This window comes from Melozone crissalis, unplaced genomic scaffold (genome assembly GCF_028551555.1).
Source record: "Melozone crissalis strain CALT ecotype California unplaced genomic scaffold, PUWL_Pcris_2 ptg000023l_1, whole genome shotgun sequence".
NCBI classification, from domain to species: Eukaryota; Metazoa; Chordata; class Aves; order Passeriformes; family Passerellidae; genus Melozone; species Melozone crissalis.
The window spans coordinates 22,584,826-22,611,354 of NW_026535801.1; the positions used below are offsets into that span (position 1 = coordinate 22,584,826).

The window sequence follows — 26,529 nt, forward strand, 5'->3', positions numbered from 1 at the left end:
GAATGAATAAAAGCAAAAGGTAACTGCAGCTGGATCAGGGGCAACTGATTTCAAGGGGGAAAGTTTTTCTATTGGCCTTTAACTATTCCTTTTGGGGTTTTGTAGCCACAAGTTATCCAGTTTCAGATTTTAGGTTTCTCGATTAATGATACTTGACTCAGAAATTATTCAATATTTCTCTGTGTCACATCAAATATTTAAGGCAAATTTTCTAATGTCCTTTTAATGTTTCCATTTTATTCACCCATGCACCTTAAACAGCTTACACATGGTAGAAGCTGATATTTCTGTTAATTTCATTTTTTTCTGCAAGTAATTGTAATAGTTCTTGAGAATTCAACAATCTGTGTGTACTGTCCATCATAAGGACTTGGACTATAAATTTACTAGTCACTGAGATGTAAGAGATATATCTCACTGAGAATTATTTTTGGCATATCTGCCATTTGTCTGGCAGTGGTATCTGTTGGATACAGTTTAGCATCTTAAATGTCCTCAAGAAGCATTGATGTGCTTCTTGAGCTATAATCTGTAAGAATTATTTGGTCTTGTAAGAGCAAGGTTCATATCCCATCTCTGACTGGTATCTGGAATATTTCCAGATGATCTGGCAAACAATGGGAGTAGGTGGTGATACATGCCCCTTCCCCCAGCACACTGCCAGGCCTCCCACAGTTATAGGGGGTGACTGAGCACTAAGAGCCCTTGGTAATAAAAATGGCTATAGGCAGAAGTTGTAATTTTTATATAAATGATGCTTTCCAAGTACCATGTAAGCCTGCGTTTTAAGGGCTTTAATATGCCAGTGTCAAATAATGGTAAAACTGCATTTTTCTGTAATTACTGGGGGTGTTTTCTTTTCAACCTTAAAATCAGGTAACCAGGAAAGCATTAGGGAATAAATTGAAGTATACAGTGAAATACTCTATTTCAATATAACTGAATTGTAATTAGTACAGTTGAAAATACTCTTCATATAGCTCTATTCAAAATTGACAGTATTTCTACATACATTGGGAACCTACTCTTTCTTCCACTTGCACACCTACCTCTCCCTCTGTATGATGCTACTACATCATACAGCTGTCATTGATGTAGTAACAGAATAACAGAACGCTGAGCCTTTGGGTTTTTTTCTTCTATTTCAGAAGTTGGAGAAAACTATTCATGTCCTGGTCTACTATTAAGTACATATTAGTGATGGCTTTTCTGATTGCCTTTGGTTTGTCAAATTCCCATAAGAATTGAAGTTACGTAAAGTATTCTCGTTCAAATCAGATTTGTGTTTAGTTTCTATGCAGAAGAAGCTTCTTGTCTTTGAACAATAGCAGATGCAAACCTTGGCACAAAGTGAATATTTGAAAACCCTAGGTGACAGATGTGTTGAAGTTCTTTGCAACTTTATCCAGGAAGACACATACTGTGAGGTTAAACCTGAGGATGTTTTAGTGTGGATTGCCCTGACAAAACTGTACCTTCTATTCCATAGCATTTCATGAACAGCGAGTTGTGGAGCAAAGGTCAGCTTTGCAATGGAGAGTTTCTATAAGCATTCCTTCAGGAACTGACTTTATTTCCAAATTGTAAAACTTTTGATTTTTTATTGGTGGTTTAACTGATTTCAACTTTTCTCCTCTTTCGCAGATTTTGGTGTTAGTGCATTTTTAGCAACTGGAGGTGATGTTACTCGTAACAAAGTAAGGAAAACATTTGTTGGGACTCCCTGTTGGATGGCCCCTGAAGTAATGGAGCAGGTATTTCTAATGCTGATCAAAAATTTACAGCATTTTGTCTTTTAACTGTGGAACTTGAGACATTACCACCTTGGTTTTCTGTTCTGGTTCTGTTGCAGGTGCGAGGTTATGACTTCAAGGCCGATATGTGGAGTTTTGGGATAACAGCCATTGAGTTAGCAACAGGAGCAGCACCTTATCACAAATACCCTCCTATGAAAGTAACAATCACTTTGTAATTGTTAATGCTGTTAGTTGTATTATTAAGGCTGCTAGATAGTACTACTTCATTTTCAGTAGCAACTCAGGGTATCTAAATAGATGTATTCTGTGGAGTATTTTTTTCTTTTAATTTCTACATTTCAAATTGGTTTTGCTTATGACACCTCATTTTTGGGTTTATTTTAGGTGTTAATGCTAACGCTTCAAAATGACCCCCCCACTTTAGAGACAGGTGTAGAGGACAAGGAGATGATGAAAAAGTATGGCAAATCCTTTAGAAAACTAATCTCATTATGCCTTCAAAAAGATCCTTCCAAAAGGTAGGTCACTATTGTCATGTAAAATAGAATTATTTTTGAAAATATATAGGCTACTTTAAGTTACAGTGATGTAATCTTTAAATGTATCATTTGAGTTTTGTATATAGCAGCCTTCAGTCACCTCCATCTGGGGAGAGAAGTTGCCCTTTTGCTGTTCCTTAAGTTTACTACTTCTGATTGTTAACCTAATGTATTTAAACTCAAACACAGTATTGAATTAAACGTGGATCAAATAAAAGTCCTTGTTCTACATCTTAATTTCTCATCTCAAGTAAGATATAAATATTGATACTTTGCACAAGTCTAACAAGACTGTTCAGATTGAGCAGCAGAACTCTTGGTAACCAAATATATAATTCTCTTGGCCTTTAAAAGAAATAAAAAATGAATAATTTTGTTGATTTTTCTCTTTTTGTGACATAAACTTAGTGTTGTTTTTAACTGGGATATTTCCAGAGAAAATTACTTACTAAGGTTCTTGTTTGTTTGTTTGTTTTACTGTAAAGTTAGGGGCTCCAAGTTTTTTGAATTTTCCTCATGTTTATGTAGTGAACTGCATGTCATGTTGTATTTGCTGTTTGTTCTTTCTTGTTCTGTTTTTAAACAGCCAAGGTGATGCAAGTATTAAACATTTATTTCAAAACCATTGTTGAGATCCCAAGTTCCCTGAATGATTAGTTTATCTATTCATTTTTATGCAGACTCATTTTTGCAGGCTTTTTTCTGCTGAAGAATTGTATGAAGCACATTCTAATTAACATTATTTCCTAAGATGTTAAGTATCAGTGTTTTCTAGAGTTTGAACTACTATTTTTTGGGGAAAAGATTCTTTTGAGAAAGCAATCCTGATTGTATGTGTCATTTATGGTGTGCACTTCCTGATGTAATGTTAGCCCAAGTGCAGGACATGGTTGTAGGGAGTCACATTGAGTAGGTGACAGCAGGAATACTAGAGAACAAGTACAATTAACAACAAAGATTATGGCCATGTCTTTATTCTTGAAATACTTGATTTTTTTTTTCACTCAGTGATCACTGGTGTACTGCTTTCAGATTCTCAAACCCCTTACCCTTGTTGGTCTTAGTAGCAAGTCCTGATGCTTTAAGCTTAGTGCTGCAGTTTGGCTGCTTACAGATAGGAATAATAGTAATAATGGATAATCAAGCTCTGGATAATCAAGCTTCCTGTTGTTTCCTGTATCTAGCAATTTTCAGGCAAGATTAAAGTGGTATAAACTAATGAGAAGTAAATAAAATGAGTTTTCCTTGTCTCCTTGAATACGTAATGCGGAGTTACCTGACGTGTAGTAAAGGCTTTGGTGTTTAAGGTACTTATTTAAATTTATACTTTTTTTCAGACACATGCAATAACTTCATACTCAGGATTGCCTTGAATGGAACAATTAGACCAGCAAACAGATGTTCAGATAGAAACATACTGGTTTCATATTTCTTAGAATCCAGGATGTAATTTTGCATGGAGATCCCTCCAGCAGCCATTATGTCAGTTGTGGGAGAAGCCCTTGCTGTTTGTGGCAAATTCTAGGACTGGCATAGCACTGCTGCTGTTTCAGACTATGATGTTTTTCTTTTGGGGATCTCTCTGGGTTTCTCTCCCCAGTGCCAAGGATGCTGCTCATAGTCCACAGCTGCAATTCATTGCTGCAGCTTGTGTGGAAAAACAGGGCCAGAAAATGTGTCCAGGCCAGTTCAGAAGCTTCTGGCATAAGTAATGGTAGAGGAACGGAGAATACTAATTTGGATAAAACTTTACTAAAATGTAGCTTTTAAGTGTGCATAACCCTGTTGTAAGATGTGATAGCAGTGTACTTTGAGAACTCTAAAACTTTAGCACTGAAGCTATTTTTTTCTTTTAAATAGTTTTCTCTTCCTTTTTGCTCATTCAAGATACAGTTATGAATTATTACCAAGTCTGGTGGTCTCCACAGGACCACCGATTGAAACTCCTTTATTGTAGAACTTGGGCATTTTGGAGGTGAAGAAAACTATGTGCTCTATGGAACCTATTGTCTGTCTAAATTGAATTTTTTGTTAATGTCAAGTTGTTTCATTATTCCTTGCAAGTATGAACTGATATATACATACAGACTATTTACTACTACTCTTTTCCTCACTAACTTTACTGATCTGTCCTCAAAGAAATAAATTAGGTCAGATTTTTGGGGGTTTTTTTTGAGATTGAGGTTTTCCAAGTGGAAGCTTTCTCACTGTTTTACCTAGTTTGTTCAATATTCAATCTCTTGCTGGAATTTGAATGGAAAACTAGAGCAGATGTTTCTTCTGTTTATTTAAAAATTATGAGTCTTAAGGATTTTGAGTTCCCTAAATTTAGCTGTGTCAAAATTAGTCCTGATGGTGGTATGGGCTCCTAATGGAAATGATTTTATCTCATCCCAAGAGATGCTTCACTTTCTCTTCAGAGTCTGCTTCAGTACCAGAGTCTGGCTTTAGCTAGATAAGTGGCTTTTTAGATCCCTGAATCTAGGGAGACAAAACCTGCTGTGGGAATCACTTGGATAGCTGCAAGATTGTGGTTATCTCTTGGAAATGCTGGAACAAACTTAAACAGAGCTGCAAGTAAAAATGAAGGGTGTCAGTTTTTACCTTGCAGCTGTTGTTTTGGTTTGTATTTGTCTGTTTGATTGGAGGATTATCCTGATGACTCTTTGGTTTGTGCACCATGTAAGTAGTGTCAGTATAGTTCTTGAGAATATCTGCTGACATCAATGAGGTAAAACAATGCCAATAGGAGGGACTGATGCTGCTGTATGGAAAATGTAATTATGGTTTTATTGCTGTGGAGCAACGTTTTAGTTGTATTCATGGAGTCATTTGGGGAAGAAAGCAATACCTCCCTTTTTTGTGGGTTTTTTGGGTCTTATTTGTTTTTTTAAAAGGTTACATGCATTTGTGTTGAACAAAGAAGAGGGAAAAATGGCAGCTTAAGAGACTGATTTTTTTTCTCTTTTTTGGTATTTTTGCCGTAGAGTGTCTTAATTTTTTTCATGTGTGGTAAGTGAGTTTGTGTGAATTAATTCAGTAGCTATGCCCATTCATTCCCCATTCATACAGTACTAATTCAAAAGTGTTAGAGACGTACCATTTAACTAACGTCTGTGCTGTGTTCACTGGGAGGGGTCTTTGTTTTCTGTTCTAATTTATTATTGATCTTTCAGGCCCACAGCAGCAGAACTTTTAAAATGCAAATTTTTCCAGAAAGCCAAGGTAAAACATTTAACCCTATGAGTAAATTTTGCTCTGCCTTAAAATCTATGTGAAGTGTCTTCTTTCCTTGTATTGATTTTTAACTTAACAAATGTTGGTTTTGCAGAATAGAGAATACCTGATTGAAAAGCTTCTCACTAGAACACCTAATATAGCACAAAGAGCAAAAAAGGTGAGTGTATTCACATGTTTTTCCATCTGGTGTGGAAGATAAAGCAGAGACTCCTCAGTTGCCTTACGTTTTTAGTTGACTAACTGAGCCATACTTTTAATTTAGTCCATCAAAGATAGTGAGTGTTGAATGAATGTTTTCTGAGGCTTTGTTTTCTCTAGGAAGCCCTGAGGCATTTTTATTTCCTTTCTGACCTTGTCAAAATGATAGATGATGTTTGTCATACTTGATAGGATTTTTCTTCTCACTTCCTCTTAGAAAGCTACAGGTGAAGTAGTTGTGAGGAAAAAAGGTGACCTGCAAACATATAGGTTCATAAACTGCTCAGTTCACATCTTCATTGATCAGCTAAGGAAAGGGTGAAGATACTTTAAATGGTATTTATTGAAATCAGCCTGATTCTTTGGAGTATTTCGAATGTTATTCCTAAAAAGTCAGGTCAAAGCTCTGCAAGAGTGCTGCTGAGTTTTTCAGACCAGTGGAACGTTATTCCACAGGTGGCAGAGTTAAACCCACACCTATGCTTGTATTTCTGTGGTGCCTTTGGCACTTGTATAAATGAGCTTACCAAGTCATGTGCAGCAGAATAAAAAAGAAAATTGTGATTCCTAACAGGTAAGTATTGTAAAATCTTACAATATGAAACAAACTGCTGTTCATAAGAGCTAAGAAACGGGAATGAATATAGACTCCTGTTTTTTGTGTGTGAAAAATTATTGAACTCCCTTTTCCCTTTCTGTTGTGACTTAAGTCATCGTGTCTCTTCAGTATGAGGTGCCTGCTCAGACTGCTGAGCCCCTGCAGGTGACAGACACAGCAGTGTGCTGAGTCCAGCCTTCTAAAAGCAGGCTTTGCTGGGGGGATATTTGGAGGAAGCTATTTTAGAAAAGGAGCTGTTTCAGCCTTTGTTGGCGTGTCAGTTGGGCTGCAGCTACCCTGACCAGCACCTGCACGATTTTCTGTTGTCTTTGGCACTATTGGTCTAGTGTAGTTGTACAACACTGACATGTTCTCGCTGCTGGTGGCTCACATTTGAAAGAGACTGTCAGCAAGGTCTGAGTGCTTCAAGTTCCTTCCAGTCTTCTTCATATGGAAGTAATTTTGGGAACTCGGTGGTGGACTCTGGGAGGCTTGAGTAGGAGGGGCTGCTGAGAAGGTTTGTGGCAGGGGTGTCGTGCTGAGCTGGTTCGAGCCTGCGAGGGGGAAGGAGGAGTGTTCAGGGTTTGGCCGTGCGGTGGCAGCAATGCCCACACAAACCAAGATGCAGCCGGAGAAAACCCGTCCTCTGCTTCTGGGTTTGCCCCCCGGGAGCGCAGGAGGGACCCAGACACCCGCGGGCTCCTGGCAGGGCTGTGCGTCCTCCCCGCTGGATGCCGGGCCAGCTTTAGAGACTGCCTCAGCGCAGGCATGCACGCACCTAGTACTTTATATTTTTTTAGATAACATAGGAATTTGCGAGGGGGAATGCAGGATAGCCTGCCCCTCACCACCAGAAATAATTTTCTGAATTGCTTCTTTGACAATTATTTCTAATTTGAAAGAGGTGTGAATCTTATGAAATCAGAGCTATACAGTGGTGGATACAAATTGATATGTCTTTAATTACATCATAAATGGGAAAAATATTTGGGTTTTACCTACTGAAAATGCTACATTATTTGTATTTTAAAAGTACACAATATTAAAATTCATTGGGGATTTAAAGTTTAATTCACTTGTTAGAACTGTGCATGTAGCTGCTGTTTTAAGACACCATAAAATATAAATGTACTTTAATAATAAAACTCTGGGGTTTTGTTTAAAAAGCTTGTGTAAGTTGAGTTTGGTTGCTTAAACATTTACATGTAAAATGTCTAAGAGGTTTCTCTTGGAAGAAGTAACCCCTGTAATTGGAAAAATAATATTACTAGAGCAATAGATGGGATGGAGCTGGTGTCATCACTGCTTAAATTATCTTCTGTGGCACTTGCTGTGAAATGCCTATGACTAATGATCTGTAGCACCACTGCTAGTACAGATGTCAGATCTGCCCTGTGGTAATCTAATTTTTCTTCCATTTACCACATGTATAATTGCTTTGCCTTGTTGCCCAGAACTCCAGTCTCAGTTTAGTTTTAATTTTAAATTCCTCTCTGTTGACATAGTGTTCCCACATTTTGTTTCTGCCTTTATAGCTTATACTTGGCATCTGTTTTTTTCTAAATATGAGTTTGGATCTGTTTGTGAAATCCTGAAAGCAAATACACAGGTCTTGTATGTGTGAGGAAAACATTTGGTGCTATGAAGATGTGTCCTGCTTTAAACCCCAGTTTAATAATTGAGCAACATCTTCACTGTGTGTTTAAAATACTGTGTAACATTAGAATTGTAAGCTATGTGTTTATGCACGTTTCTCCTGTTCCATTGTTTCATTTGCTTTTAATTCTGCTGAATTTTAAATTAGGTCCTTCTTCCTTGCCCTAGCCTAGTAATTAAGGATCATGCTGACCCACTTACCCAGGAGGAGCATGTCCTGCCTCTTCCTGTGCCAGGACCTGGTTAGATACATATTGGTACTGATCCTCAGCAATGAGTGTTACACCCTGCAACTTCTTACTGGCAGTTCTGGGTTTCACTCATGGGCCTGCTCACCTGTGCTGCTATCAAGAAGGGCTGGAGAAAAGGGTTGGGTAAGCAGGGACATGCTCTGAAGCCACACTTTTGTCATTGATATAAATGTAGGAGCCCTGGCACCCCGTGCCTCTGCCTGGTTAGCTGGTGTGGTGGTAGAGCAGCCTGCCCTGTCCTGCCTGGATGAGGGCTGTGTGCACTGCTGCCATAAAACAGCCCACCATATAAGAGTTTGCATATACTATTTGTTAGCATGTGCTGAAGTAGTTTTAGCTTTGAACTGAACACTAAGTTGTTTCATTTGTGATTAGGATTGCTGTATTGGAAGAGAGCAATTTGAAATTTGTAACAGCTTTTAGAGTTCCACAGTCAGTTTTCAAATCTTGTCACACTAAAAAATTAATTATAACTCTAAGTACTCTGTATGCCTTAAGGCCCTGGGTCAATTTTATGGTTTTATAATCCTCTTTTTTTAATTTTTAAAATCTCCTGCATGACTGCCACTTCTCCAAAGTGAACAGGGAAAAGCATGCATGTATCTGCATTTCATTTTATTCCTGTCTGAAGTGCTGCTAATAAAAAAAATCTGAGCAATAATTGGGCTTGAATTCTATTTTTGGAATGATGGTATTGCATTGTGCTTGTAATAGAAACTTGTAACAGAAAACTTGTAATAGTTGTTTGTAATAGAAAGGTTTTTTTGGAGCTGAGAGCTTTGTGTTAGTGGGAAAAACCTGTGACAGCATGAAGAGATGATTAGTGTGAGTGATACCAGTTTTGATTATACTTCACTAGAAATGCTCTTATGGATGGGTTGTAATTCTTGCTCCTCAGTACAGCTATTTTAAGGTAATGGTGATATTTCATTACATAAGATATCATCATCCCCTGCATTTAATGAGAAAAATATTATATCCCAGATTTCTTGGACAGCTATGATTGCACCTCAGCAAGACATACATGTGCAGCCCTTCCTTGCTTCAGGAATGGATTCAATCTGATAGATACATCTTACCAGTGATGTTAGTACAGCTGGACTCCAGCTGAATTGCAAAGCAGAGAGCAACATGAACCTGAAATCAGATTGTTAATATAATGGTATATTAACTTTTCTTTACAGTATAAGAGAGTCTTATTTAAATAATATTGACGTATATAAGGAAGGGACATGGGTTATACTGGAACACTTTTTCTGGAAGGCAGTAGCTGAACTATAAATGTGTTTGGCAAGGCTTTGTGTGAGGGAGGGCCTTCCATTGCAGCGGATTATTTGTTCAGGTTTTCCACAACACTGCTACAAATTAAAAAAAATTATAGTGGAACTGTATTTATATGTTTGAATATCACTTAAAGAAAAAAAAAGGAGTACTTGCCACTCATACCATGTCCGGTTATTTTTTTATTTTCAAGAAGTTGTTGGAAGGGAAATTTAATAAAAGCACTTCTTCCAAGTGTCCAAATGTAAATTTGACAGCAATTCAAATAATGAGAAGGCAGTGCCTGCATTAGTGGGTAGTAGAATTGGAAGGGGCAGACACATGTAGTTGCACCAGCTTTGTTTTAACATTTCATGTAAAGGAAGAAGACAGCTTAGTGTTGCCATGCTGTGCTTGTGCCATTAGATGCAAGGAAGTTCATGCACTATATGAGTGTGTCCATCTTTTATTTCGTAGGGTGCTTTTACTATCTGTGTGGTTGTTTGTGAGGATGGATTTTGTGCCTTTTCAAATGGATCTAATTGTTACCTAAGGAAGTGAGCTTTAAAACAAACCATGGTGTAGTTGAGTGTCTTTGTACTTCAAATAGCCATATGCATATCTGAAATAACTTGGATTACTTATTATGGCAGAGTTTAAAACTTATACATGATTCATCTTCGTTGTTGAAAAGTAGCCCCGTTCCCTACTGGAAGGTGTGTTCCAGTCCATGGGCCACCATGGTTCCACTTCAGAATTCGTTTTTGCAGTGAGTCCCTGTCTGTTGTGTGACTGCATTGATCTGCTCCTCAGCTAGTGTTGTGTTCCTGACCTGTTGACTTGTTCAAAAACATCTTGGACATGGACTGATGGGGGGTTGGTGTGTATTGAGAGCTTTTCTGCTTAGAGCAATAGCTCTATTTGGCATTTACCGAAGTTGTTGAAACTTGCAGAACTGGAGGAGGATTTTCTTAGAAGTGTTGTTGAAGGAGTCATGATTAAAGAATCAAGACAGGATAAGGGAAGTCTGGGTGTGTATGATGCTGGTGGTAGTCTTTGATCAGGGATTAAGCCTTGTAAATAAGCAGAAGATAATCCTATTTTATTACCCTGTTTTGTAAGGATTTGGTTTCCTGTCACTGAAAATGTGCAGCAAGGTGCTGGTTTTACCTGTTTACCCTGTGAGAAATTAAACGTCAAACATTTCACTTGCATCATATCCAATACCAGATTGCTTCTCTTGGATTTGGAATGGCTCCCTAAGCGAAACTGTCTCAATGGACTTAGTTTTTATTTAATAATTTTCCCAGTTTATAGGCCAAATCAATATTGTGTCAATGCAGGCAGCATCAGCTGGCTAGCTGGGGTCACCTTACTGTTGTGGGATTTCCTTTCTGGAAGAGAGAGCCTTTCTGCCTGTCTTTGTTCATAGAGGTAACAAGGAGTTTTGGTAGGATGTGGAAGTGTGTAATACTTGTGATTTTGTATATTTTTGGGAAGTTTGTCAGGAACGTCGTGCGGGTATGAAGAGGATTCTCTAAAAGCCAGGTGGCTCAGAAGCAGCATTCCCACCTGTTACCATTTGCTTAAAGACTGATGGAGTAGGTATGGGAGAATTTTTGCTTTTATATGGAGAAATTAAATATTTAGCCCTCATAGTTAAAAAAAAAAAAAGGGGGGGGAATTAAAAAGAAAAAGAGCCCAGGCTCAAGAATCTGAAGAAAGTGTAAATATATTTTCCTGCTTAGACCCTGTAAAGCTTTTACAAGTATAGTAGCAAAAATAATTGTGTGTGTCATTTGTTTCGACACTCCTTTCCCCCCTGCACTTGTGCTTGATGCTGGTGATATTCTTGGAAGCTCCTGGGGTGAGCTGCAAGGGAAGTATAGGTGACAAGGACATCCTTGAGATGGTGTTACCCAGTAATACTATAGGGGACTTAATTTTGCTGAAAAGTGCTCTTGTCTCAAAGAGTTAAAGTTATGTCTGGAGCCGAAAACTTCAAGGTTTTAACCAGAACAAGTAGATGAAGGCCAGCAGAGCAGAAAGAAGGTCTGGAACAGTAATTCTGTTTAGCTCTGACAAACAGCTCCCCGAGAAGGTTATTCAAGCAGTGCAGCTGCAGCGAAAGGTACAGTCAGTATGGGAAGAGAAAGGGAGAGTCAGGGCTGCGCATGCCGGCAGTGTGGGATTTACTGGCAGCAGAGGGCAGCCACATCCAGTGCCGTGCGGCCGGCAGGACCCATCCTGCCTGAGCTCAGGCTGCACTCACAGGCTGCGAGTCTCACTCCAGCTCTGCCATTTTAAACGCTGGAGGCTGGTAGAAGGCATGCTGCTCCTTGATATCTGACTAAATCAGGAACGCTGGGGGTTTTAGAAAATTGGATTTTATAAAAATTGCAGAACTGTGTTAATTATTTTCATGTTAATTCATGACTTTTTTTGAAGAACTACACTCCAGTTTAAATTTGATCACCTTAGTATTTGAGAGAGACCTTGAATAAATTCAGGTCTCTTTAAAATCTGTGTGGGATGCAGAATGTGTATTACAGTAATTTCTCTATGTACATAAGCAATTGGAAACCTTGGAGAAAACAGTAAAAGGTAAAAATTGGAATTTCACCTTGAAATGGTACTTTCAAGACCCTGAGTTTGAAAGTAATTGAAAGTCATAGTAATTTCTTATTTGAATTCTACAGTAATATACTATTTTCCTAAACATTCTTTACTGTGTCTCTAATGCTGACAGTGAAACCCACCTTATAATGAGTTTTTTACTACTGAGTAATGAAAACTCTACATAAGGCTATATTTTTTATTTTCACCTCTGTTTATTTTAAGAAAGTAAACTGCTTGGATGATAGAAAAGCATGGTGGAATTGGAAAATGATGATTATCAAGGTGGCTCTAGTGATCCCTCTAGTGGAATGTCTTCTAGCAGTGATTCACCATCATGATGTGCATTCATCTGAGCAGCCAGGAAAGAAAACTCTAAAGATCTGGATCTGTCTTCATCATCTTTCAGAGTACTAAGCTACTTCGCCAATTTGCTGTGTCTTTGATTTGCGTTCTTTGATTCTTGCCAGGTACCCTTGGCCTTTGCACCTTAATTAGATGGGAAGGGTGGCGGGAAACAGGCAGGGAAAAGAAAGAGGATAGAAAAGAGCTTCACTCTGCATGTGTGAATTAGCCATTGGGTCATACCTGTCAGCCATTTGGGATTCCTTGTGTGGAACAATGTATCTCCTCTGCACAATTAATTGAAAACATCCTCCTGAGCACAGGTACACGTTCATGCCCGAAAGGACTATTGTTAAAATGTGAGTGAAAGAATTATTTGTAACTAATAACATTCAGTAATGAACTTTACATAGTGGAACTAATAAATGGAGAAATAATGTCTGAAAAGCAAAAATCATACTGAGTTGCTAAATTTCACATTTCCCATGTGACTGGAATTTCAGCAAAACTGCAATTTCTCAAAGCAAAATCAGATTCCAATTTTGGACTCAGGCTGAAAGCAGAGATAATAAGTATGTTGCAGTATTTAGGTAAAACCTCATGTTTGAAGAAAGCAGAATTAGGAGTTCAGGGAATACCTGCACTTGTTTACAAGATGTTTTGGTAACAAAATAGTGTCTTACTTTGAGCCACTATGTTTTGCTGTCTCTAAGCAGCATTATCCCAGCAACAGAAGAATTGGTGAAGAGTGGTAAAGAGGAGGGTGTTAGACAAAGAATCCCCCAGAGCGGGGGAGGACTTGTACACTGATTCACTGGTACTTTTCTCATCATTTCCTCTAGAGGTGCAGGAATGTGCTCCCTCATCCTGTCTCTCTTCAGCTAGTAATGGCTTTGTTTTCCTCTCACTGACAGCTGCACTGCATTCCATTTCTAAATTGGGAGCCTAGGTAGGATTTCATGGCAGTCTTCTCAACTGATGGCCATGCCCTTGGGTGTCACACTTGTCATCATGTAACCATGATACTGTTTGGCTTATAAAAACAAACCAGTTCCATAAATATTTAAAGTGGTCTTTTTTTTTTTAAACAGAGATCTGTTTTTTGTTGACTTCTGCTGTGTTATTCCTTTAAAAGGGGGCTCTTCCAGATCCAGTCGAAAGCTGAAGAAATCCTGTTTGATGCAGAATTATCAGTCTCCTGTGTTCAGTATTCTTTCACAAAGAAAGATATAATGATCCTTGTATTTCTTGACTTTAAGCTGCCAGTGTAATTGATTTCTCTGGGAGGGAGTATTCCAATAGTTTCTGTGTATGAGTATGAAACACTGCAAATTCTAACTTTTTTCCAAGTATGAGAAAAACATAAGACTAAGGTTTTTTTCCATGATGATATTTGCAGCATTCAGACTGGTTTAAGAGAAGAGGACATTAACACCAAATTACTGTGGTATCTTAGCACTTTTTGAGTTCTACAAAGCAGATTGCCAGAGTGTTTTTTTACAAAGGTAGTGGTACATCCCATTAATAATGATAGCCTGCATAAATTGTTGTAAGAAAAACAAAGGGTTGGAATTGCATAAAACACATTCAGGCTTGCAGAAGTTTTGTGGTTTCCATCAGAATAAAAATAAGACTTCACAATAGAATGAAACAGAGGAGTTTAGGAATGGCCAGCAGTGAAGGGGTTAGGATGTTCACATGATCTGTGAGCCTGGGTTGGATGGGGACTAGCTTTCTCCTGAGGTACTGCTTCAACTCTTCAACAAAGGATGATGTGAACATGTGGGAATTCATGTGCTGTCTTGGACCTCAGGGTTTTTTTGGTTTGGCTTTTGTGGTTGTTTTTTTTTTTTTTTTTTTTTTTTTTTGCAAAAATGTGATTACACTGTAGGTGTTCTTATGCAAAAAAACCAGTGTTCTTTGACTTTAATATATATTGTAGAAAGTGACTTCTTGCCATTAACTTCAGGAGCTAAGCTGTGATTAAAGCTGTGAACTGTTTAAGGCAAAACACTTGCAGCATAACTGAATACACAATGATAGGCTGGTTTTCTTTGTTGCATTGAAATAAAAAATACATGCATAGGAGTGGAGATGAATATTTGATTTTTTGTCCTTGGAAGCATTCAGGAAAGGTTTGCAAGATGGTGAAAGGTAAAAGTTATAAAATCTGTTTGTTCTATAAGCTTAAGCTGTGTATGGAAGGAACTGGTCTAGGGATTTTTTTTGAGAGAAGAATACACCAAGCAAAGTGCGGTGCTAAACCCAAAACTATTCAGTAATGTCCTATTCCTCATCACTGTTCTTTCCCATAAAATAACTAGGATGGAACTGGTTTTATAAGTACTTCTCATTAAGAGAACTTCATATGAGAAGTGAAGCTCTTGAAACTTGAAATTTAAGAAAAAAAAAAGGAGAGGAGCAATGGCTATGCAAAAACCCTCTCCTTATCAATTACCAAGTAAATACTCATACTTTGAAGAGTATATTTTTTCTATAAGATCTTCTGGGATCTGTGTAGCAGTGGGAGTCCAGTCTCCTGTAAGAACCAGTGTAACGTGAAGGTATACAGCATCAGTTGACTGGTCTTTTTTTTTTCTACCTGAAAATCAAATTTAGGCTTTTATGGGGACAGACTGCAGAAAATGAAAAAGATGAAGTTTTTAAATAATCACCTTGTCATTACTGTTCTCTGGGGTATGTGGGATTTGGTATATCTCCACTACTGTACTAGAATATGTAGCTGTGGTAAAATAAAAGACAATTTTATCTCCAGCTGCAGTATTTCTGGAAGGATATGTGTTTAAAAATAAAGTATAGCTTGCCCTCTGTAGAGATACACAAATGCAAAAACTGGACAACAGCACTGACTGTTCTCTAGTTAGAAATTAATAGGAAGCAGTGTCAGGGTTCCACTAAGACTTTTGCAGATGCGCTTTAAATGTGTGGAATCTACACATTTGCTACTCTCCAGGAATTCAGGAACAAATGAAATTTGGGCTCTCTGTTACCTCTATATGGAGGGTGGCAAGGCACCTTCCATGATACTCAATACTAATGCTTATTAATGCCATCAGTTTTACTTACACAAATGCATCTTGCTTCCCATGCTTTCAGGTCACTATAGTCTTTCTGTGGAACCAAGTTTAAAAATGCTGGTTTAGATCTCTCCAGGACCCCATTGCAAATATTTGGTTGCCAGAGCTTCAATAGGAATACCTTAAATATTTCAGATAGTGGGAAAGTCAATGTTAGTAGTTCAGTCATCTTCCTGCAGAAGGAGGAAAAATAAAGTTGATGCATAATATTGCTCTTACTGACAGACTGGATTTGTGATGTAGTCTAAGATCATGTGTTCTACCCTGTATGAAATGCAGTAATGCTTTATGTGTATGCACTGGTGTCCCACAGTGTATGCTTTTTATTTCTTTCTTTATTAACTTATAGACACTGAAATAAAATAATCTGTAAGTGGGCCCAGTTCTTTTCTGTTTTGAGCAGGAATAAGGATGAATAAGGTGAATAAGGATGTAGAAAATTCTTAGTGTTCAAAAAGTGCTCATTCCCTTTGCTGTCACTTTGCAAAAATAAACTTGCAAAGAGATTGCAGCAGCTAAAGAATCAGTAATGAATAATAGATTTTTGTTTCCCCAGTCTCTAACATTTACATATAGTGAGCACATCGTACCTTGAAGAAAACAATTTATCTTTTGCTTCTCTACATTGTTGCCTTCTTTTTATCAAGCCTCGGGAAATGTGGCAGCTTCTGCATTCTGTTGATGAAGTTCTCTCTCTGTCAGGCTGATTAGGCCTGACCTTCACTGGGTGGGATTTACAGTTGCCCTGTTCATCTGTTAACACTCATTCTCCTGGAAAGCTAGGGCATGGTGTAATTGGCAGGGAATGTTAAATTATCTGTATCCTGCTTTAAAAGGATGGGGACAAAGAGTTCTGTCAGCAGTTTAATTTATACTTAAATCTTTGTGACTGTGTTGAATTCTGCAATAAGCTTTAACCAAGAACAACATATGCAACAATGCTACTACTAATATAATGCTTAATATTCTGTGGTGGTCGTGTTTTTTTCACTTACTGATTTGTCCAACATTCTGTGCTTCAACTGATGTTCATAATGTCTTTCTTCCATAGCTGTGGTAATGTTGGCAGTCACTTATTAAGCTTTTCCTCCTAGAAACAGCTTTTGGTTGTACATTACAATGTTCTGAACTGCTTTTGTATTGGCTGTAGTTTAACTGCCAGTCATTCAAAGTAATTTTTTATTCTCTGTGTCTTCCGACTTATGTGAAAAATGTTTTCTAATATGCGCTAATTTGTCTCGTAAAACTGAACTTCCATTGTTTTCTATATTAGCAAAAGTTATGGTTCAGTTTAGTTCCTATTTGGAAGGATCATTTAGATTTTTAATCAGTAAAACACAAATTAGGATTGAGCATGTTTTAATTTGTTTTCCTTTCCCTCTGAAATACTTCCTGAGATATACAAGTCTAGCATAAGGAATTACTGATGTTGTGTATTTTGACTGAAGCTGATGGGGAAATTACATTTGTATGGCTACTGCATGCAATGTAACCAACTTACTTCTTATTGTTGTAGATACACAAGAAATTTGTTTAGGTTCCATGTTCTGTCCTGGATTTGCTTTGTGCCCTTGTATATAAATAGCTTCCTTTTTTTGCTGCTTTATTTCTCTCTGCAAAGTGGAAGACCTGTAGCAGGATATCAGGAGAAATATATAGAATATTCTCTATTGCTTTAATGCTGTTATTATTGGCGTGAAATGCATGCATGCTGCCTGTGGTATCAGTCTGCTACTAGTAACTCAAATGATAGCCAGAACAGAAATTTAATATGTTATATAAATTATGTATATTTCCATCCAAGATCTGATACTAGAGTGAGATGTTTACGATGAACAAAGAGACAATTTATTTGCAGACATGGTGTGCCACTCGTGCTCTTTCCTTCACCTAGGTAGGGTACATGCCCTCCATATGTGACTGATTCTTTGTGGCTTTAACTTGTTAGTCTAAAAATTGTGCAAATTAGTTCACCAAGTGTTGCAAGTGTTAAGTACACACACCAATTTAAAAAATGTTCTAGACAACAATTTCACATTTCTGAAAGTTGAAAAGGTTGGGTACTTTGCTCTAGCTGAAATTATAATTTCTTTCCTGTGGACATGTATGTTGGTGGGAATCAGTGTGATTGAAACAGAGTACCACTAAACTTGTTTTCCTGCTTTCAGAAACCTCTCAAGAAAATAATTTAACATGATATTTTGCTTTGTACTTGGGCCATTTGTTTATTTTTTTATTAAAAGGCAGTCTATTTAAAAATTTGAAATCCGCTGCTCTCTGCAAATGATGGAAGCATCATTAAGCCCCATTAAAATAATTCTGTTTAGAATAAGTCTTCAAAACAGCTGAAAATGGAAGCAGCAGAAGATACTGATTAGTGCACAATGCAGTGTTTGAATGTGCCTGTAAACCAATATATCCTACTGTGCTGGAAATGCATGGTTTTAGTTGTGGATGATGTCTTCTGCTAGGTTGGTGTAGACCCATTTGGAAGATGCCTGTGCTGTTGAACAAAAGCCTACCTCAGTCTCCTTGCAGGATAATAAATTACATCCACAAGCAGCAGGCAAATTGCCTGCTAGATTACTTTGTGTCTGTGCTGATCCCTGATGGTGTAGACAGTGAGAGCCCACTGATTGTGCCTGGGCTGATTGCAGCTGGGGAAAGAATTGCTGTGCTACTGCTTGCCTTGGTGTCTGCCTGCTCCTCCCTCCCAAATACAAATGAGCTGCTTCTACCAAGCTTGGAGGTAACTAGGCTAAAATTGATCCAGTAGAAACTTGGTATGGGAAACAGGGAAAAATTGGGCAGAATTTGACCATCAAGAGATGGAGTAGGGTATTCCCTCAGTGTCCTGCATAGGTTTCCCTTCTTCTCAGTTACAAATGAGAACAATATATGGAGAAACTGAGTAGGGCACTCTAATTCAGTTGTACAGGGAAAAAATGTAAGGGAGGAATACCAAATTGTGCTTGGCCTAAACACAATACAGGAATAGCATAAATGCCCAGCTCTCTATGAAAATCTGCTTTGGAAAAATTGTATTAATGCCTGAACCACAGTTTCCTTGGAGGCTCATGGTCTCAGACTTGAAGTGGTCTAAGCTGTTTTCATGTCGTGCATCTTGCTGTTATGATACCTGATGGGATTTAGAAACAGCTGGAATTTGTCCCATGCTGCATCTCTCTGCACATTATGGCTTGCAGCAAACCATAGGAGTTTAGAGCAGGATTAATACCAGCTTAGTCTTTCTTTTAAGTTTCATTATGCTGAAAAACACTGTAGTTTTTCTAGTCAGATTTTTATATTTAGGGTTTTTTCCCTGTTTTGTGTTTTCCATCACTGCCACTAACCAACAGAATGTAGAACCAAGTTGGTCACTGCTCATATAATGCAAGGCATCAAAAGGAGGCTTAAGGAGGTCAGGTATTATTGGGATATGTTAGTGGCTTCTGCAGCAAATTAATGAGAGCAGACAGAATAAAAATTGCAAATAATTTCTGCTTAACCAGAATACCAATAAGGACTAAGGATGTCTGTGTAATAGTAAACAATATTTTGGTAGGTCAGACGAGTGCCAGGTTCCAGTGGCCACCTCCATAAAACAGAAGATGGGGACTGGGAATGGAGTGATGATGAAATGGATGAGAAGAGTGAGGAAGGCAAAGCTGCTATTTCTCAGGAAAAGGTATTTTGTGTTTGTACCAAGACCTTTATACTCTAAAAGACATTCTGTCTTTATGTTAATTGTTAGTATTTCTAGATCTTTGTTGCATAAAGCTGCATAGCTCACATCTCACTGCATTTGTTTTCCAGTCACGAAGACTGAAGGAGGAGGAGAATGCAGAGGTAAAAATGTCTTTATCAATTTATTTTTCTTCCAAGCATTTGAGTAAAGAGATTTCTTTTTCATGTCTGCTGTTAAAAATGTGAATTGAGGTGGGAGTATTGTTCTGCAGCCTTGTATGGCAAGTGTTTGTGAGGATAGAGCTGTTATGCCATTGTGCCTGTAACAATGGACTTCAGCACACAGTGTATAAGATGGATAGGAATTTAAAAGTCATGTTATGTTTGTGCCCAGGAGAACTCATGAAGATAGGTAATTTGGCTTTTTTTAATGAATCTTCGTAACTAGAGCACACTAATTGCTGTCTGTACAGGTAATGAAGGCTGTGTTGGAGTAGCTAGAACATCTCCAAATAATTTTTTCTTCTTAGTATCTGTATCATGACATGTAGCTTATAATTAAAATATTTCCTTCCATACACAATAAAGTAGTTCAGTACTGAAGCATATTAGATTAACTCAGAAGAACAAAATACCATATAGAATTTCATGGCCCTGTGCTAAGTGTGGGAAGCATTGCTGCTATAATCAATTGTTCAATAGAATTATGGCTTACAGACTAAATGATCTTTAAAAATGTCTGTTCCTTGGGTGGGTGACCCTTGCCAGTTCACCTGCAATTTTAGATTCTCTGATGTTCACTGGTGTTAGAGAAATCTTCTAAAAGACTAGCAGCTTCCTGTCACATTTAGTCCTGTTAGCTCCTGTGATGACCCCTGTGTCTCCATTGCAGACCTAATTTACACAGCTCTTCAGCATCTCAGATACTTCATATAAGCAGAGTACAAAAATAGGACTTTCACCACACAGTCTGTCTTAAATGTTGAGAGTTCTACTGCTTGTGACCTGGTAACTCATAATTTTTAAAAGTTGCTTAGTTTATGGAAGAGAAAAAAACCCCTCTGCTTGAAGTGTTCTGTTGATTTTTGTTTCCTGAAATGCTCTAGAAGATGACTTGGAACTAAGGCTAGTGCATCTTGTCACTGTTGGTGTGTGCCTCTGGGGTCTTTGGGATCCACATTCCTATATATTGGCATAACGTGTCTGTTGAAGGTGCAGAAAAAATAGTAGCTTATATGAATGGAAGGAATTTAACTGAAGCAGAAAAATCCCTGCTCTCATTTTAGTGATTGTGAAAAAGAATTTTCCAAAGATTCAATAAGGTTTCCTGAAAATACACAGATAATAAAATACAGATATTTTGTAATTTTTTTTCAAGTGGCTTTGATATGGAAAACTGTTTAAAAAAAGTCAAATGAAATTTGTGATGCAATTCTTTATTTTGGGAGGGCTTCTGAACCCTTTGTAACTTCTGAACAGGCTGTTCTGTGACTGGTGAAAATATACCAAGGTGGGTATGAAATCATAGTAGGGTAGAGGAGCCTGGTGCATTCTGTGTGTGGGATGCACTTTTGCTTGAGACTTCATTGAGATTTTATTGAGAGCTGGGAGGATATCACAGTGTGAGGGAGGAGTGATAAGGTGAACGATATCAGTGTTACTGATTTTTCTCTGCTGAAGACATCCTCTGAGCTTGATATCTGCTTTGATGTGCTGCTAGTTCCTTGCATATGGGTAGATGTAAGACTTCCTTAACAACCAAAACTGTTACACAAAAATAATGTGAGTAGCAGTTTGGAATTCTTACTGTGTGCATATTATTCAATAGGTAATTGTTGCTTTGGTGCAAGGTGGATTATAAGCTCCTACACTCAGTGCTTTAATGCAGGCCTTATTTATTACTTGTTTCTCTGTAATTGAAATATGGGGATTTTACTGGTATCAGCTATATTATAGGCTGTGTACTGCAAGTGTTTAAAGTTAGAGAATGTGTTAAATATTCTGTGCTAACTTCAAACTGTTAGCATGGGAAGTTTTTTGTGATTTTTTTTTTTCCCTTTGGCATCCTTTATAAGACTTTTTGCTTTTTTCTCTAATAGCCTCAGCCTGCTGTTAGTGAGGAATACAGTGAAGTTCCATGTGCGGTGAATCTTGTCTTAAGATTAAGGTAAAAGATTCTTCTATTTATTTAGCTGTATTATCTTGATCTCCCTCATTACTCTCATAATATTAACATAAAATCAGTGCTGGAGTGTATAATCTCCCAGTATGACCAGTATGAATAGTGTTTCTGTGACTAATTGCTGTCTTTTAATTGCTTACTGAAATAGTGTAAAATGAAAAGCAGAATATGAATGTGTCTTCAGGCTAAGTGTACCCTTCATTAAGGATTTTCTTTCTTTTTTTCCTTATAATGCAGAATCACAGTGAGAAGTTTTTAATGAGTTTCTTTCACACTTCAGCAGTCAGCCTCTGACAGAAATAAACCATAGCTATATTACAAGTTGCCTACTCAAAATGTTTTTCACTGGCAAGTTTGATCAGCCACTGTGGAGAAGAGATGGGTATTTTAGAAAATGGATACAAATATGTTATCAGGCTTAAATTTTTGCTTAGTTGAAGTAAGTCAGATTCCCTTTAATTAAAATTAGTTTATAACTAAGGTTTGAATTGCTTAATTATGCAGTCTAGTTCTTGGATAAAACTATTTCTTCATACAAAACTTTGGTAGCTTTTTATGTGTATGATAGCTTTTTTAATGCTTTTTCTTAAAAATTTTATTGCCACTCACTTTAAAACTTGCTTACATCCAGTTTGTGTTGACAGGATATCTATGTGAGGTTGTAAATTCCTAATTATTGCTACGGAGAAAAGTATTATTATTTTTTATGCTAACAAAAACATGAGAAGCCAGAAATAATTATAAAATTACAACCAGTATATTAGAAACAAATATCATATCTATACATAACAAATACCTTTAAAACAGTAGCATCAAAATTTGTTAGTGTTCTGGTTCCACCGTTTGTAATCAGAAAAAAACCAATTACACAGAATGAGTGCCAAGTTGCAAAATCTATTTTCTTCCTTTTGACTACTTTTCTAGTGGCAGCTGCAAAAAAATTTGCATGGCTGCCAAAGGTTGTGTTAAAAAGAGAGGATTAATGAATTTTATTGTGGGGATAGGAAAGACTTAGAGATTATTTGGAATCATTTTAGTTGTCCAATTTACATAACTGCCCAGTTATGCTATCAATCTTCTTTTTCATCTCTCTGCTGGCAGGTAGATGAAACCATTTACAAACAGACCAATTTGTACTGCTGTGTATACCAATGTGTACTGCAGTGAGGTGCTTTGGTTATCTATAAATGATCATAAAACCCCAAGAGTGATTAGCTTCTTACCCAGTTATTTGCAGTGCTGGCATATTCAGAGGGCAAACATTTTAGACCTGCAAGGATAGTGAAACATCAGGAATTATGCTTTCAGTTTTCTGCAGCTTTTGAGCCACAAGTGAAGGAGGACTGATCCTGGGAGACTTGAGTTTCCAAGCTCTTACTTGCACAATGAACTTCTGTTCTTTTTAAGGATCCTCTTTAATTCATGGCTGGAAAAAAATCCCTCTCCCTGCCTTCCCTAAAAGCAAGTCTGTAGCAATGAGGTTAATTTCTTATGTTTATGAACATATAGGTGATTATTGGTAGAGAGGGAAGAAAGAAGAATTTCTGTTTTAGGAATCAGAAAGTTTCCATTAAACAGAAAAAAACAGTCTTGAAAAGCAGATACGCTCTTGGGCCTGGGAACTCTGTTAGCAGTGTTGAGAAAACCAGAAATCTGGTGTGTAATTTTGCAGGGTTTTGTTATTCTAACTTTCCTGCTTTTGAGGGAAGAATGCTGTTTAGTGCAAACCTCTGTCCCATGTGAGCTCTTGCTGTGTCTGGCCTCGGTGGTAGGAGGGGGGCAGAGTTATAGATCTTGGCACAGACTTTGCTTCTGCTGGCAGCCTGAGCATGTGAGTGGGGTCAGAGCTAACTCATGAGCAGTGTGTGTGTTTGGGGGCAGTGTAGGGCTGTGGGCTGCACTAAGTAACACACTTGTCAGTTTTCTTTTGTTTGGCCCTTTATGAAGGGTTGATTTGACTGTGAGGGTTACAAGCTGCCTATATCTCTGCCCAGCAGCATAGGTTCAGAGACAGTATTTAGAATTTCTGTATATTTGCTAAAGGCAGGAGTTATTTTGTTTATGGAACGTTCACCAAAGCTTAGGCAGCCACTGGCTGACTGTAGATATGGTCTTTAGCAAGGTACCTTTGGTAGCCCTTGAGTTGTGCTTTCTGTTCACTGTTGACCTTCTTCCCTGTTGAGACTTTGTCATGGAAGTTGATGCAAACATTTAGAGCTTTTTGAGCAGAAACAACTTAGTATGAGGCTTGGGAGTGTGGACCTAAAGGTTTAAAGAGTAGTGCCTGGGGATTTGGGACAGGGCAAAGGGTAAAGAGATGGGCAACCTTGAAAAGGAACAAGAGGTGGGCAGGAAGAAAGTGCTCCTGCTTTCTTTCTTTTTTCCTCTTCTACAGTGAGGCTACACCATGACCCCCCATTGCATTTTAGATGTTAGCTTGCATTTTTTTTCCTAGCAGTGTGTTCCAGAACAAGCTTAATAGTACCCATAAAAATTAAAAATTGCTTTCATGAAGGAGGAATTCTGGCAGAAGAATCAATGCATTTAAGTAATTCTTTACCTGGATGGTCAGGTTCTATTATTTTTTTTTCCCAGTCACAGCAGGGTTGGACTCATTCAGTGATTCAGTAGGGTGTGCTAAATTAACACCATCCTCTGTTTACTGCAAATGCCTTGTTGTGGATCAGAAACACAACTCACAGTCTGAAATAATCTTTGAAGAATCCCATGGTACTCTTTATACAAATGGTGGTATTTAACTCCCTTACTCAAGAAAAGGGAAAACCATCCAGACTGATTTATCTGTCCTTGCCTTGTATTTAATACCTTTCTGTTTTCATAGTTTTCTCAGTACGAGCTGACTTGTCAAAAACTTCTCTACTGTCAGGGTTATTTCATATTCCAAGTTTTTTTTCTACCTTTTGCAGTATTGTGTATTGGAGTACATTGCCCCAAAAGGGAAATTATCAGCAGGCTGTTTTAGGTAATTCCCTGAAAAGCTCTTGAAAGGATCTAGTTTTAAATGCTTAATATGGGCCATTAGTGTTTTAGTTAAGAGACCGTGCTTGAATTTTGCAGTGAGCTGAAAATACTGGTTCTCACTGGCTGGATCTGTTACCACAGTGTGTGACTCTGACCCAGCCTGAGCAATTGCCACTTGGAAATGCCAATGCTTCTGTAACCTCAACCTCAAGAGGAAGTGGTATTTGAGAGTAGGGAGGAATGAAATCTGTAATCCAAATTTGTTTCCAGTAAGGCTGTGAACACCGCGTGTCTCAGCATCAGACCCTGGCAGGAACTCTGCAGAGAGAGGCCAAGGCAATGTCTGTGATTGAGTCCTCCAACAGGACTGTTCACAGCACCAGGGAAGGGAAATGGGGAGGAATTACCACCCTGGATTTGACATTTCCAATCTAACCAAGCTGTTGCAGTTACAGATTTAGGAAGGTCGCTATTAGAGGGTTTGACTACTTGGATTAATAACAGAGATATTTTGTGTTAAATTAGGAAACTTGTTAATGGTTAATAGTTAAGAATTGCAAATTATCTGAAGCAATCTAAGATGGTTAAATTAGCTCCTATGACAGGAAGATAATTTATTGACAGTAATTTGGAATGTCCCAGGACCTAATTTAATACAGTTCCTGCACACTAGATGAATTAAGCCTGTGGAAGACTAAAAGGGGCAAATGGAAATATTTTACTGGCAAATGAATTTTACTGGCCTGTGAATGTGGTGGTGTAGTACATTGGGCAGGACTGAAACCATTTGAATTTTTTTTTTTTTTCTGTTCCCACTTAGTTGTGTGGTTCTCCATCTTTCCACTGGTGGGGATGTTCTGGGACTGTGTTGGGTCCCTGTAAAGCAGCCAGCTTTCAGTTGGTTGGTTTGTGACTTCTGATATTTTTGAGGGGAAGGCAAAATTTTAAATGAACTCAATTTTATTTATTTTGTTTTGCCCCACATTTGTCATTGCTCTAGTGGGGTCAGTGAATGGCCACAAGAGGTGCACTGGGACACGGGTGTGACAAGAATTTAACATAGGAGCAGACACTGCTGGTGAAGCTGATTTACTGTAAAGAGAAAGTTTGGCAGGATAAACAGATGAAACCTTTGAAGAGTTTAAAACAAGCCTTAGACTTTTCCATGCTTCCCACTCTTTTTGATAAGCTAGTCAGGATCCATGACTTTTAGATGGATGATATACAGATTGTAATTTTTGTGGTGGCCAGGTGTCTTTCTGGTTTAACTAGAAGTCTCCTTTTGTTTGACAGTAGCATACTGACAGGTGATCAGCACTGTAAAGCTCTGAGCCAGTGGGATTAAAAGGATGCCGACTTCCAGGCTGTTTTTGATTAAACATGATTAAAACTTTCTTTGATTTGGGTAAAGTCGGAAGCTTCTCTGTGCCTTCCTCTCAAAGCCTGTTTTGTGCACTGGGGAATTACAAGGTTCTATTTAAAAACTCCATATACCTGTAGAAGTTGTTGTAAGTCTTTTGTCTTGATTTCATAAATAAAATCACTTTTCTAGAGCTCTATTCTGAAACACCCCCAGCCTCCTGGCAATGATTGGCCTTTCATGCTTTCTGATTTAAGGAACTGGCATTTTGCTTCAAGCATTGTTGCTATTTTTCAACGCTGTACTTGAAGAATTTGTCACTGGAATAACAGGTTATAATCCCTCTTCTTGTGCACCAGGCATGCAGAAAAGGCTTTGTTTGCTTAATCTCTAAGTTGCTCTGGTATTTCTTATCAGTCAGGCAGATGGTGTATCACTTCAGTCATGCAGCTAATACAGGTTTGACTTCCTTAAAGTGTGCACTGATCAATAATATTTGGTATCAAAACATACAGAGATACACTCAGAGTGGATAAGTTAAATTACAGGCAAATCCAGAAAGGCAACTATAACCACAACCTGCTGTAATGCTTAACACAGTGATCAAATTATGTGCATGTTGTCCTTTCTATTATTGAAATCCTCTCTGAATACTTCCAAGTGATTTTTTTTTTTTTAACATTACTGATGTTCTCTGTAGTTAATTCCAGTTCCTTTTAGGAAAAAGTCTATTTTAAATCACTTCTGGTTTCTACCAAAC

General features: G+C 37.9%; 1 protein-coding gene across 5 annotated transcripts in view; it reads left to right on the forward strand.

Annotated features, from left to right (window-relative positions):
- Nucleotides 1-26,529, forward strand: part of STK39 (serine/threonine kinase 39) — a 76,354-nt gene that overhangs the window by 23,206 nt on the left and 26,619 nt on the right. For 4 of the 5 annotated variants that reach the window (XM_054278216.1, XM_054278214.1, XM_054278215.1 and 1 more), the window contains 8 exons: nt 1,645-1,754; nt 1,853-1,954; nt 2,142-2,275; nt 5,473-5,521; nt 5,628-5,693; nt 19,124-19,246; nt 19,375-19,407; nt 21,345-21,412. In XM_054278216.1, the coding sequence (XP_054134191.1) occupies nt 1,645-1,754; nt 1,853-1,954; nt 2,142-2,275; nt 5,473-5,521; nt 5,628-5,693; nt 19,124-19,246; nt 19,375-19,407; nt 21,345-21,412 (685 nt within the window). The remainder of the gene's footprint in view (nt 1-1,644; nt 1,755-1,852; nt 1,955-2,141; nt 2,276-5,472; nt 5,522-5,627; nt 5,694-19,123; nt 19,247-19,374; nt 19,408-21,344; nt 21,413-26,529) is intronic. The other variant, XM_054278213.1, reaches the window with a different exon arrangement.